General features: G+C 43.3%; 1 protein-coding gene across 1 annotated transcript; it reads right to left on the reverse strand.

Annotated features, from left to right (window-relative positions):
• Positions 1–284: 284 nt before the first annotated feature.
• LOC140737040 (growth arrest and DNA damage-inducible protein GADD45 alpha-like) lies at positions 285–2297 on the reverse strand. Its single transcript, XM_073063146.1, has 4 exons — positions 2145–2297; positions 1812–1913; positions 1477–1690; positions 285–932 (listed from the first exon to the last, which is right to left on the reverse strand). Exons 1-4 carry the CDS (start codon positions 2183–2185, stop codon positions 822–824), a joined length of 468 nt encoding a protein of 155 aa, XP_072919247.1. The 5' UTR covers positions 2186–2297; the 3' UTR covers positions 285–821.
• Between the last annotated feature and the right edge of the window lie 12841 nt (positions 2298–15138).

Below are 15138 nucleotides of genomic sequence, written 5' to 3' on the forward strand. Positions count from 1 at the left end.
AGAAAACTCTTTTCTCACGGATGCTGCCTGACCTGCTGAGTTCTTCCAGCGTTGTGTACGTATTCTTTGATCCACAGCATCTGCAGTTGTATTTTTGTGTTTTAAAACCAGCAATCAGTCCCAATGCACTGTGTGGCGACAGTGTCCAATCAAAACAAGCTCCCACTGTACCAAATTAAAATCCATTTACAGGGTAAAAGGAAGAATACTAAATTATCAAAGTGAATTTACTTGAAGTATAGCTGTTCACTTCAGTTAAACATAAATAATAAAAACTCCAGATATAAATCACAAAAATAACTTATTTAATTTCATACTATAACAGCAGCATGAAAATCATATTTGCAATTGAAATACTATAAATTCTTTAACACACCAAAGGTCTGCATTTTTAAAAACTTTGCTTTCAGTTCTTTGTCACCTTGCTGTTACTGAACAACTAAATGACACCAACGACATTGGTTCACCATCCATCCAGTTGTCATTTTTTAAAAATATTTCTTTTCCCGAAATGAAAAGTCGTAGTTCTCCCACAATTCTTCCGGAAATTGTTACGCTCTCCGCACTGAAACCAGCTCAAGCTTTGCTTCAGTTCCCGTCTGCTTACTCATTGCTATTTCCAGGCACAAACTGAAGCTGAGTCATAGTCCAGCTTCAGAGACAATTATTACACAGAGCCCGCCCTCTGCAAAAAAAAAGTCAACCTTAATGTCCCAACGCCAACTTTTCGGGCGGCTATTCTGAAAACGTTCGGAGCTACCCCGCGTAAGTGAATGAATTTCTTAAATCCAACTTTGAGATTAAAGTCCATTAAAAGATCTTCAACGTTCGGGCAAATTAATAATTGGGACCCACTGGTCGAGGTATCGGCTTTCTTTACAAAAACAAGTGACTTTGTTCAAGGCTCCATCTTTCCACGGTGCTATTTGACTCTGAAATTAAAAGAAAAACAAATTACCCATATGGCGTTAACAATTATGTCACTAGATTCATTTCCATTTCGATACTCTGAATTATCTCCACCTATCAATCCTCTCGTGGAATTATGACACGCCATCTATCGGTGCAAAATTTTAGAAATACACATATCTGAACTCGGTTACATCCTGCTGCAAAGATTTTAAAAAACTATCTGAGCACCTTTGTTATGAACACGAGGAAATCTGCAGATGCTGGAAATTCAAACAACACACACAAAAATGTTGGTGGAACACAACAGGCCAGGCAGCATCTATAGGGAGAAGCACAGCCGACGTTTCGGGTCGAGACCCTTCGTCAGGACTGACTGACTTTTGTTGTGATTTGTTTGACCTGCAACAAGTGGGGTTTGCACGAGTTATTTATAAACAGTTTATACGAAGGCGAGGAGTTGGTCCTTGTTTTATCTCCTTCAGAAACTGCACTGTTTGAAACTAGAATTTCTGTCACTTGTCTGTTTAGTCTCGGCTGCTGTACTGGGAAAAGGGTAACACTTACTGTAACCAATATGCAATGGAGATCTTTGGGTTCGTCTGCCCCGTCCGTCCCGCCGAGGATCTCCGCCAAACGATGCATATTGTTCACCCTCATGATGTTAATGTCATTTTCGCAACAAAAAGCTTGTATCAAAGTAAAATGAATTTGCAACGCTACGTCCACGTCATCCCCTTCATCCGTGGCAAGCAAACATAAAACAACATTGTCAGGATCCCTGTTGAAAAGGAAAAATATATATAAATCAAGACGTTTAGCAAACGACAAGTAATCCCTAACAAAATGCGAATAAAAGTAGCAGTGTGGCAAATTTGTTTTTTTTTTAAATGGACACCTACGCGTTTAGGAGTTTCGCTGCCTCGTACACTCCGACTGTCATGCAGCCTTGCGCTAACGCGGAGGACAAAACTTCTTCCAGAGCTTTCCCCACTACATCCATCCTGTCAGAAAAGTCAGAAATTAATTAGATTCATCGCTGATAGTTTCAGGTTCAGCAAGGGAATTTAAAAAAAAAATCTAAAAATGATTCAAATATGAGGGGAAAATTCCAAATCGACGCTCAATGCAAATCAAAGGTCAGCTCTACGCTCTGAAAATCCGTATCCGTCAAACATTGTTCTATTTTCACAATTAAAAAATGCAATCGATTCGTTTTGTAGCATTATTTTTACCTGTCTGCTTTTTGATCCCCTGCGAGCTCTTCAAAAGTCATTATGTTCAAAGAAGTTACACAGATTACAGTTGCTTCCTTTGCCTGCAAACGATGCACCGAATCACTGCTATTTGCACCCGAGCTCACTCTAAAGTCCCGTCTCTTTCACCAGTTCCAGCCCAAAACTCAGGGGAAGGGGCGGGGCCACAACTATGGGGCCGGATGAGTCAATCCCAACCCACCAATCCACTGATCACATTTCATCGTGTATTTGCATGGTCCCCACGCCATTGGCTGATTTCTATTATGCTAATAAGGGTATCGCTCTCTCCCTGACCTGCAGGGGGCAAAGGGTCAGCCCGGCGGAGGGAAGGGCGGGTCTTCACCACAGTGCGCTTCGTTTCATTGGATCTCTCTATTTGTCAGTCAACGGGCATCTTCCCTGTGATTGTCCGGGTTTGTCATTTGCAGCTTTGCGAAGTTATGCTTAGAAACCACTATCATTCATGTTTTGTTTGAAGGGAAATAAAAAAATGTGCAACAATGCATAGATACAATAAACAAAGCTCCTCTGCAACCTCTGTCGCCAAGGGCAGCAGCGAAATTAGAAAAACACCATCACCTCGAACAACGTCCCGCACCTGTTGGATCAGTGTCTTGAAACCCAGTATTACCCAGTATATTTTCAGAAGTTAAATTAAAACTCTCGGGAAAGTATTTCGGGACATAATAAGATCATTGTCAAAAGTACGACATATTTGCAAGTTTTTCTTTCCAATTTCATCGTTAAATACATACGATATGTCTCGAGGAATACAAAAAAGCAATAAAAGTGGTCCTCCAAAGTCAGCTACAACCCAAGAACAAATTTTAAAAATATGTTTGAGTACGGTGATAAAACATTCGCTGTAGACATTAAAAATAGTCACAAACACGAGTTATATATGTTACAAAACTTATACCCTAATACATTATCAATTTCTGTTAGACTTTGAGGGACAGGAGACTCGGTGTACAAAGTCCCGAGGGTGGCGGCACAGCTGGAAAGCTGGTGAAGAAAGCACACAGAGTAAGAGACTGCAGATCTGGAGCAAAAAAAAAGGTGGGGGAACTTAGTGGGACAGGCAGCGTCCTGGAGAGAAATGAGGGTTTTGGGTCGCGACCCTGCAACTGCAGTGGGAGAGTAGAAGGGAGATAGCAGTAAGACTGGCAAGCGATAGGTGGATCCAGGTGAGGAAGGGTTGATTAATAGTGGAGGCAGGAGGGAAGGGAGGGTGGATCAAGCAACATGAGCTTTGAAGTGTTAAGTGGAGGTAAATGGACTGCAGATTAAGAAGGTGATAAGGTGGGTTAAGGAGGGTGGGTGGCTACGTGCGAACAGTAGGACAGTGTAGGAGAACCAGTGTGCAGATGGTGGGCAGGAGGGGAAGGAAATTGAGTGACAGAACCTGGGGTGTGGGGCTGAAAAGAAGGGAGTGTGAGAGAGGGCTCGGGCAGATTAGAATGAGCGAGAAAGGGACCGAGTGGGAGCACGTCACCTGAAATTGGAGAGTTCATTGTTTATGCCATAAGGTTCCAGACTAAACAAGCAGAATATACAGGATACTTACTTTCATTTCCAGGGCATAGAATATACGGTAGAGACAGGCAGATAATAATACATCATAAAACATTATTGGGGCTGCAGCTAGAGTGCAGTTCTGGTCACCAAAGTGTAGGAAGGATGTGACTGCATGATTGTCTGGGATGAATGCGGAGGAACTGGATAGTCCAGACTTGTTTTTGTTGGAGTAAAGGAGGCTGATGAAAAACCTGATAGCGATAAACAAAGATACAAAGGACATAAATTGTGATGGCGTTGGGCTCACTGTCAGCAAAGCCCTAAACTCAAAAGGAGATTTTAAGCCTTATCCTATATAGGTATCTACAGGTACCCTCACCTATGACAACCCACTGTTCAAAGACTAGCTTACTTACCTGTCTCATTTCCGTGGTGAAGTCTAGCATATGCATATGATTTGAGTGATGGGTCCCCCACTCACGACCAAGGAGGAGATATTTTCAGCTAATGAAGTAGTTTAAACACAGTTTATTTTATTTGTAATGATACACATTTAAATTTAAAGATATAGTTCTTAGCAAACATTTGCAGATGCATGAGTCATCTGTCGCATAGACCAAAGATTGAGGAATGATTTCCAGTTCTTCTTTCTGTCATTCTCCTTGCCATTCCTAACGATCCCCAAAGCTTCCTAATATTTATACTGTTCTTAATACACATCTAAAACTCATGATTTATAGAAGTTTTCCAATATCCAGAAGATATATACATTACAAAGGACTCCCAAACACAGGTACATTTTTTATGAACTAAAAGAGCATACCAATGAGTTGCCGATGAACAAGTTATCTGTTACAGAAACTGAAGTTTGTGGAATGAATTCCAGTTCTTCTTTCTGTCACCCCGTCTTCCTTTCATTCTTCTTGCCATTCCTAGCAATCCCCAGTGCTTTCTAATATTTAAACTGTTTTGCTACTAGTTGACATTATTTGCAGGTGATGTCTTTCAGATATCTTTGCTGGGACAAAGTAATTCACTCAGATATTCTAAGAGTTTCTGAGGACAGAAGTACCAGACGCCCAAAATTAATGTTATAAGGGCTGAGTCTCTGAGTACACACATATTCCAACTATTGATTGATCGTGTTTGATTTGTGACCATGTTTAATGTGTTAAGTGACAAAATAGGTTTGGTCTGGAACCTTCCTTGATCTCGATCACAATGATGCAAATAACTTAGCTGTAGTTGCCTGATTTGATGTAGGCCAATTAACATCATCTTTGACTTGTATTTAGCTGATGCAGACCAGAATATCTCATGGTCACTTCATTCAGCAGTCTGTGGACCAGCAGCCTGAGCTCTGTAGACAGTGCTGTTTGTCTGCAAAGCTGTCCTTTTCACTTCAGACTGATTATTGCTTTCAATTTAAATTAAAAACAGAAAGCTGGTTAGAAACATAGAAAACCCACAGCACAATACAGGCCAAACACGAGGGAATCTGCAGATGCTGGAAATTCAAACAACAACACACAAAAAATGCTGGCAAAATACAGGCCCTTCAGCCCGTGCTGAACATGTCCCTACCTTAGAAATTACTAGACTTACCTATAGCCCTTTATTTTGCTAACCTCCATGTACCTATCTAAAAGTCTCTTAAAAGACCCTATCGTATCCGCCTCCACCACCGTTGCCGACAGCCCATTCCACGCACTTACCACTCTCTGAGTAAAAAACTTACCCCTGACATCTGCTCTATACCTACTCCCCAGCACCTTAAACCTGTGACCTCTTGTGGCAACTATTTGAGCCCTGGGAAAAAGCCTCTGACTATCCACACGATCAATGCCTCTATCAGGTCACCTCTTATCCTCCGTCGCTCCAAGGAGAAAAGGCCGAGTTCACTCAACCTATTCTCATAAGGCATGCTCTCCAATGCAGGCAACATCCTTGTAAATCTCCTTTGCACTCTTTCTATGGCTTCCACATCCTTCTGACCCCATAGAAAGTGGGGTCTGACCAGGGTCCTATATAGCTGTAACATTACCTTTCAGCTCCTAAATTCAATTCCACGATTGATGAAGGCCAATGCACTGTATGCCTTCTTAACCACAGAGTCAACCTGCTCAGCAGCTTTGAGCGTCCTATGGTTCTTACTTACAATGAAAAGCTGAGCAAGGAATATTGACTAAAAGGTAAAGTTTGTCACAAACAACTCTGACCCTTTGGAAATGTCATGCTGCTATGATGAAAGCTGAGATTAGCAATAATGCTCTTGTGTCCGGGAAAGTGAATCTCCATCATAAAATTAGGTAGGAAGTTGGAAACTTTTCCTCATAGCAGGGCTAACTAAAAGTAGAGGGCATAGGTTTAGAATAATGTGCAAGAGGTTGAGAGTGGATCTGAGGAGGATTTTTTTTTATCCAGGAGGTGGATGGAATCAGGTTTCTTGCAGTCATCTTAAGAAATCAATGGCAGCTGGATCATTGAGGCCAATGTTCCACAATTTACCTCTTTAATCTCCTTGCAACTGAGGGCTTATCCCATGAAGATCATCTACTTATTTCCTTAGCAAGTCAGTCAAAGCTATGAATAGTTATAATAACCACCTAACTTAAACAAGGTCCAGTATTCTCACTAAGTTTATCTCAGTCATTTTCCTCGCAAGCTCCACTTTTACCATTGCTTTGGTCAAGTTTTCTTCCTTGGAGATCACTGAAAGGAACTACTAATTTAGTACCACAATCATTTTGGTACTTAATGCAAAATATGGGTGACCATTGCTGTAGATCAGACATAAGATTCAGTCTGTTGTTATTAATCTTGTTGTGGCAGCCATTGTTCCTCATCCTCCACCTATCATTTCTCCTCACTGTCCCTCCTCCTCCACACTCACTCCTTTCTCAATCCTTTTCTATCTTCCTCCCTCCCTCCCATTCAAACATGTCTTCTCCCTCTTCTCTCTTGCATCTTTACATTGCCTACAGCTCAGTATTCAATACTATCATTCCCTCAAAATTAATCAATAAGACCTAAGACCTAGGCTTCAATACCTCCATTGTGCAACTGGATCCTCGATTTCCTCACTTGCAGATCCCAGTCAGTTCGGATGGGAACATCACCTCCACGATCTCCATCAGGACAGCTGCACCAGAAGGCTGTGTGCTTAGCCCCCTGCTCTACTTGCACTGCAAATGACTGTGAGGCTAAGCGCAGCCTCAATGCCATATTCAAATTTGCAGATGACACCACAGTTGTTGCCCAGATGGTGATGAATCAGCGTATAGTAGGGAGACTGAAAATCTCACTGAATGGTGTCATAACAACCACCTCTCACTCAATGTCAGCAAGACCAAGGAGCTGATTATTCACTACAGCAAGAGGAAACTGGAGGTCCAGGAGCCAGTCTTCACTGAGGGATCAGAGGTGGAGAGGGTCAGCAACTTTAAATTCCTCGGTGTTATCATTTCAGAGGATCTATCCTGCGTCCAGCACATAAAGTGTCATTACAAAGAAAGTACAACAGAGCCTCTACTTTCTTAAAAGTTTGCAAAGAAGCAGCATGTCATCTAAAACTTTGACAAACTTTTATAGATGTGCAGTGGAGAGTGCATTGACTGTTTGCATCATGGGCTGGTATGGAAACACCAATGCCCTTGAACGTAAAAGCCTACATCAGGGATAAAGCTCCCCCCCCCCCACTGAGCGCATCTATATGGAGCACTGTCACAGGAAAGCCTCAAAGACCCCCAATATGCAGGCCATGCTCTCTTTTTGCTGCTGCCATCAGGAAGGAGGTACAGGAGCCTCAAGACCCACACCACCAGGCTCAGGAACAGTTATTAACTCTCAGTCATCAGGCCCTTGTACCAGAGGGGATATCTTCACTCAACTCAACACTGAATTGTTCCTACAACCTGTGGACTCACTTTCAAGGACTCTTCATTTCATGTTCTCAATATTTGTAGCATATTTACTTATTATTATTATTTTGGCTTTTATTGTATTTGCACATTTGTCTTTTGCAAATTGGTTGTTTGTCTATCTTCTGTGCAGTTTTTCATTGATTCTATGGTATTTCTTTGTGAATGCCCACAAAAAATGAATCTCAAGGTTGTATATGGTGACATATATATACCTGGATAATAAATTGAACTTTGAACTTTGATCAGGCTGGTAACATGGCATATGACAAAGTGAGCTGTATTTTTTGGTGGACAGACTTCCTTTGCTGATTTGATTGGTATTAAATGATTGCGTTTAGCTCAGGAGCTAGAATTTGGAGCTGATGCTGTTTGAAATGTTATAACCTTTACAAGTAAACATCTTAGAACAGGCAGGTGAAACTACACACATCATCTCACCTTGGACTTGCAAGAGAGGGTGAGTGTAATGAAATGTAGCAACTCCCCAGAGTGCACAGACTTCAGAGATGTTGTGCCTGGGACAAAACTTCTTTTCCCCTTTCTTCTTAGATGTCCCTCAGCATTGAGGATGACCTAATTCCAGTCGGGTTTTGTGCACCTGACATAGTTAATTAAGTCAAATTGGGAAGCACGAATTCTTCTACTAATGGCACATGTGTTGCGTACAGATCCAGCAAGTAGTAGTCTGAGTTATTTGTTGCATCTCTAATGCAGGGTTTCTGTGTGCTCTCAGTATTGTCATTCGCAATACTATCCTGAATGCTCCCTCACCACTTTGGGCAATCATGGGCCGGTAATGCTAGGAGACAATGGGGATGTTATTTTTTTAATAAAGTGGCACATCATTGATTCCCTTCCAAGGGTCTTGTCCCAAAACATTGACTGTTTATTTCCCTACATAGACCCTGCCTGATCTGCTGAGTTCCTCCAGCATTTTATATGTGTTGCACTAGATTTCCAGGATCTGCAGAAGTTCTTGTCTCTTGAATCTTTTCCTCCCTTGATCTCTTCTGTTGGCAGCTTGTGGACAATGTACTGTCGGTTTCGGGAATCTGGTGTCAAGTACGCAAGCAACAAGCCCTGCAGAGCTTAGCTACCCGAGTATATGTCAGCTCCAAGTACCCTGCAAGAGGGCAATAACATTAGTTCACTAGTCCTTCCAGTGAATTTGGAGGAGTTTGTGGAGGCACCATTGGTAGCAAAGTTGCAAAGCCTAGAGATGCCAGCTGTAGGGCTCCAAATCTCAGATACAGATGTAGGGCAGGTCTGAGGTCTTTATCCTCAAATAGCCTTTTCCTGACTCAACCTGGGGCTGTGCTGTCAGATTGAAGATGTACTTTCTTCAAGGTGTCTATTATGAGTAAATATTCTATTTTTCATCCAAATATAAATCAGATTTGAGTAATGCTGATGGATGTCTTAGAATGTTACAGTATCGAAGGAGTTGCAGTTGTAACTAAATGCAATATAATTCTTCAAAGCACCCACTCCAGAGGAGGCATTAATGTAGATGTCTTCCGTGAGAAAACACTATAGCCACGTTCCACAGCTGAGTGACTGCCCTCTGCCAAGCGCTCCCTTGATATCAAGGCAATGTATTCATTGCTTATTAGGAACTCATCTTCAACTCTGTTCAACTCTGTTGCCTTGACGTCGCACGTGATGAAGACCATGGAGCGGCTGATAATACAGAATCTGAGGCCACAAACCAGGCACGCCCAGGATCCTCTTCAGTTTGTATATAAGGAGAAGGTGGGAGTGGAGGATGCTATCACGTATTTGCTGCACAAATCACTCTCTCACCTAGAGGGGGTCAGTTGTGCTGTGAGGATTACATTCCTTGACTTCTCCTGTGCCTTTAACACCATCCAGCCCAAGATCTTAAGGCACAAACTAATGGAGATGGGAGTAGACTCTCACATGGTGGATTGGATAGTGGACTACTTGACAGATAGACCTCAGTATGTGCGGTTGGGAGACTGTAGGTCTGACACGGTGGTCAGCAGAACAGGGGCGCCGCAGGGAACCGTACTCTCTCCGGTCCTGTTCACCCTGTACACATCAGACTTCCAATATAACTCAGAGTCCTGCCATGTGCAGAAGTTCGCTGATGACACGGCCATAGTGGGGTGTGTCAGGAATGGACAGGAGGAGGAGTGTAGGAAACTGATGCAGGACTTTGTGATATGGTGCAACTCAAACTACCTGCGTCTCAATATCACCAAGACCAAGGAGATGGTGGTGGACTTTAGGAGATCTAGGCCCCATATGGAGCCAGTGATCATTAATGGAGAACGTGTGGAGCAGGTTAAGACCTACAAGTATCTGGGAGTACAGTTAGACGAGAAGCTTGACTGGACTGCCAACACAGATGCCTTGTGCAGGAAGGCACAGAGTCGAATGTACTTCCTAAGAAGGTTGGCGTCATTCAATGTCTGTAGTGAGATGCTGAAGATGTTCTATAGGTCAGTTGTGGAGAGCGTCCTCTTCTTTGTGGTGGCGTGTTGGGGAGGAAGCATTAAGAAGAGGGACACCTCACGTCTTAATAAGCTGGTAAGGAAGGCGGGCTCTGTCGTGGGCAAAGTACTGGAGGTTTAATATCGGTAGCTGAGCGAAGGGCGCTGAGTAGGCTACGGTCAATTATGGATAACTCTGAACATCCTCTACATAGCACCATCCAGAGACAGAGAAGCAGTTTCAGTGACAGGTTACTATCGATGCAAAGCTCCTCAGACAGGATGAAGAGGTCAATACTCCCCAATGCCATTAGGCTTTACAATTCTACCGCCAGGACTTAAGAACTTTTTAAAAGCTATTATTAATGCTTTTTGAGACGGTGATTTAGATGCATATCATATTTTTTTACTGAGTTAAGTATTGTATGTAATTAGTTTTGCTACAACAAGTGTATGGGACATTGGAAAAAAAGTTGAATTTCCCCATGGGGATGAATAAAGTATCTATCTATCTATCTATCTATCTATCTATCTATCTATCTATCTATCTATCTATCTATCTATCTATCTTCATGCATGAACAATAATACGATGAGATCAGCTTTGGAACTGACACTGGATGAGAAAGCCTCTGGTTAATGTCACATTATGTCATCAAGAAGACGCACACTCAACTTCCTAGGAACAGCTTCCTCCCCTTTCCCATCAGATTTCTGAACTGTCCATGAACCCATGTACACTACCTCACCATTTGCTCTCTTTCTGCACTCATTATTTATTTTATTATATAGTTCTTATTGTACTCATAGTAATTTTACTGCTAAACAACGAATTTCACACATACTCTTACAGGATTTTGTGAATTAAATATGCGAGTGTCATTTGTTGTGCTTAACAAATGCCGCGGCTACTTACTTCCATTACAAACAAACCAATCACCTTATACAGATGTCATTATATCAGACACCATCTCTTAAAGTCAACACAACAGCTTGATGGTGTTTGTGAGTTATGTGTCATCTGTCGCCCTTTACTTTAACCTCCACAGCTCCCATCCCCTCACACCCAGACGTTCACTGAAACAGGCATTGTGAGCCTGTCTGGAGTTCGTATGAGCCCCCCGGCTCAGGTCCTTATGTGCCTTGGTTGGAGTAACAGGAGGTGTCTCTGTCTCATCCATGGGTGGTGCAGAGGGAATGGCAGTGGAACCATCCAGGTCTTGGTGAGCCGGTTTAAAGTGATCTACAGATATATATTCAGGTTTATCTTCCTGTCCACAATAAAAGTCTTTTCATCCTGACCCAAAATAGAATGGGTTTTTGTAAGGAAGCTTAAGGGGTTATTGATGTGCATCACGGCAGACAAAAATGAGCAAGGTGGAACGTTGGTTAACTGGAACCCTAGAGTGCTGTACGCCATATGGGAGGTAGGAATAGGTGTCAAAGAATTGAGCTTACTCAGGAGGGCAGAAAGCTTCTGAGGTGCCAACCAGGTGGTCATAGTGTCAGGAGTAAGATCACCCACCACCTGTAATGGCTGCCCATACACCAACTCAGTTGCGGAGGACTGCAGATCCTCTTTTGGAGCTGTTCTGAGCTCCAGACGTCCCACAGGAGATACAATCATGCCAACACTTGTCTGTCAGGAACCCTCAGAGCAGACTTTAAAGAATGATGAAAGCACTCACACAGGCTGTGGGTGGTGTGATGCAAATTAATGCCAAAGTTCTGGGCCACTGTAGCCCAGAGGTTTGACATGAATTGGGGACCGTGGTGGGAAGAAGTATCAGATGGGGTGTGGAACCGAGCAACCCAGTTTGATGAATGCCCGAGCCACGTCTGCAGCCATCATCAATGCTAGAGGAACAACCTCAGGCCACCTGGTGGTACAATCCACCACAGTAAGGAGATGTGTGAAATCGTAGGAGGGGGAGAGAGGACCAACCAGGTCCACACTGATGTGGTCAAATTGTCGCTCAGAGACCTTGAAAGGTGCCAAACATGACAGATAATTTTCGTCCACTGACACACAGCACAGGCTGCACTTCAGTCTTGCACGTCCTTCCTAAGGCCGTGCCACACAAACTTAAAAACAACCGGTTTCGGTGAATCCATCTCGCCTGGATTCGAGGCAGTGAATGGAGTTAAAAACAATGTGCCTCTAGTTGGCAGACACTATTGGGCAAGGGCGACCACTTGAGATATCACACAGGAGGGAAACACTTGCATCCCCGAACCTGACATCAGCTAACCACAGGCCCGTGGCTGCTGTCCTGTGAGCCGGCACCTCTGGGTTGGTAGCCCGGTCAGCTGCAATGCCGGCATAGTCAACCCCGATGTGTATGGCATCGATGGAGGGCAGAGGGAGACAATCAGCCACAGCATTATTTTTCCCTCTGATATGCTGTATGTCAGTTGTGAATTCTGAAATGTAGGCCTGGTGGTGTTGCTGCTGTGCAGAGCAAGAGTCTGACATTTTAGCCATTGCTTGCATGAGATCACCGAACACTATGAAATGCCGACCTTCCAGTAGGAACCAAGAATGGCAGATGGCCAGATGAGACCAAGAAACTGGAGTCAAATGTGGTGTATTACCTCTCGGGGCAGGGGTGGGTGCAGAGCTGCGGGTTGAAAAAGGTGAGTGGCTGTCACACACCTTCAATATCAGCACAGCACCCACAGCATAGTCTGAGGTGTCAGTAGTGATGGCTACAGGTGCATTGGGGAGCGGGTGCACCAGTAAGATCGCATTCGAAAGAGCTCGTTTGGGGTTATCAAATGCTCTGGTCATGTCTGCTGACCACTCACGCATGTGATTAGGGTAACTGCTTTTAAGATCACTATTCAAGGGAGGCATAAGTTCAGGAGCTTGTGGAATGAAACTGGTGATAGAAATGCATCATACCTAAAAACTCCAGCAGTGCTTTGGTAGTGCGGGGCAATGGAAAGTCCAAAATAGCAACAACTTTTGATGACGGGTGTCGCATCTCCTATGGAGATGCAGTGGCCAAGAAAGTCAATAGTAGACAACCCAAAATGACATTTAACGGGTTAATAATTAGCTCTTATTGGCTCGACTGTTCAAAAAATATGCAGAGATGTTCAGTTTTGAATGCGCTGTGACAATTATGTTGTCCAGGTTAACAAAAAGAAACTCTGAGTCTTTTCACACAAGAGTGCATTAGTCACTGGAAAGTCTGTGCTGGATATTTCAGCCCGAGTGGATTGGGCTGAAACTTAAAAAGGCTAAACAGGGTTATAACAGCAATTTTGGGAACATCCTCAGTGTGCATGGATGGTAGTCCCTGACTAAGTCCACTTCAGAAAAAAATGATCTTTCCGGCTAACCGTGCCAAAAAGTCCTGAACATGTAGGACCTGGTATTGATCAGGGGTGGTGGCCTCGTTAAGGCAGCAATAATCACTGCATGGATGTAACCACATCGGTTATAGGGACCATGTGGAGGGGTGAAAGCCAATGGCTAACCGAGTTGTGTACAGTGCCAAGCATTTCCATGTCAGCAAACTCAGCCTTTGCACTGAGCCGCTTTTCTGAGCCCAGTCTTTGTGCACGGGCACGGACCAGCGAGCCAACTGTGGGACTGTGGTGCTCAACCCCATGCCTTGTGACCATACTGGAAAAAGTGGGCTTGGTGAGGCTTGGGAATTCAAAGTTCAAAGTAAATTTCACTGTCCTCCTGTGCTGAACTGTTCCAAAGTAAATTTATTATCACAGTACATGTATACCATATACAGCCCTGAGATTCATTTTCTTTTATCCATTATACAATAATAACTATAACAGAATCAATGAAAGACTGCACCAAACTGAGAGTTCAGCAAAAGGCAATAAATTGTGAAAGTACAAAAAGAAATGGTAATGATAAATTATTATAGTGAACATGGGATGAAGAGTCCTTGAAATTGAGTCCATAGGTTGTGGGAACATTTCAATGGTGCAGCAAGTGAAGCTGAGTGAATTTATCCCCTTTGCTTAAAGAGCCCGATGGTTGCGGGGCAATAGCTGAAACTGGTGGTATGAGTCCTCTACCTTCTTCTTGATGGCAGCAGTGAGAAGAGAGCATGACTTGTGTGAAACATGCTGCTTTCCTGCAATAATGCTTTGTGTAGATGCAAACAAAATTGGTCTCTGGAAGATCAGAATGGTAATCTATGTGGAGCCAAAATATATGGGGGAGATCTTAAGTCTATTTTTTGCATCTGTATTTACTCAGGAGAGGGACACAGAGTCTACACAAGTGAGGCAAATCAGCACGAAGTCATGTACAGATGACAGAGGTGGAGAAATTTGCTGTCTTGAGGCAGATTAGGGTGGACAAATCCCCAGTGCCCAAGGTGTTCTGTTGGAGCCTGTGAGAGGGAAGTGCAGAAATTGCAAAGGCCCAAGCAGAGATATTTAAATTATCCACAGTGCCAGGTGAGGTACCAGAGGAATGGAGGATAGCTGATGTTGTTCTGCCGTTTAAGAAAGGGTTTAGGAATAAACCAGGAAATTACAGGCCAGTGAGCCATCAGTTGTGGGAAAATTATTGGAAGATATTCTAATGGACTGGATATATGAGTATTTGGATAGACAGAGGCTGATTAGGGATAATCAGCATGGCTTTGGGTGTGGTAGGTCATGTCTAACCAATCTTATAGAGTTTTTCAAGGAAGTTACCCAAGAAAGTTGATGAAGCCAAGGCAGTGGGTGCTGTGTACATAGACTTCAGTAAGATATTTGACAGGGTTCTGCATGAGAGGTTGGTAAAGAGGATTCTGTTGCCCAGCATTTAAGATATGGTAGTAAATTGGATTAGACATTGGATTTATGGGAGAAACCAGAGAGTGGTAAATCTGGATGATAATGTGGCTAACTGGATCAGCAAATTTGCAGGTGACACCAAGATTAGGGGTGGAGTGGACAGTCAGAAAGGCTACCAAAGCTTGCAGCAGGATCTGGACCGGCAGGAAAATGGGCTGATAAATGGCAGATGGAATTTAATGTGGACAAGTGTGAAGTGTTGCACTTTGGGAGGACCAACCAGGGTAGGACTTACACAGTGAGCGGTAGG

This window comes from Hemitrygon akajei, chromosome 12, assembly GCF_048418815.1.
Source record: "Hemitrygon akajei chromosome 12, sHemAka1.3, whole genome shotgun sequence".
Taxonomy (NCBI): domain Eukaryota; kingdom Metazoa; phylum Chordata; class Chondrichthyes; order Myliobatiformes; family Dasyatidae; genus Hemitrygon; species Hemitrygon akajei.

Excerpts from the sequence above, each read along its gene's own strand:
- LOC140737040 (XM_073063146.1), bottom strand. The coding sequence starts at position 2,185 with ATGACTTTTGAAGAGCTCGCAGGGGATCAAAAAGCAGACAG. Across the intron at positions 1,914-2,144 it reads GGGGATCAAAAAGCAGACAG|GATGGATGTAGTGGGGAAAG; the intron begins GTAAAAATAATG and ends CTTTTCTGACAG. Across the intron at positions 933-1,476 it reads TCCATTGCATATTGGTTACA|AGTCAAATAGCACCGTGGAA; the intron begins GTAAGTGTTACC and ends TTTTAATTTCAG.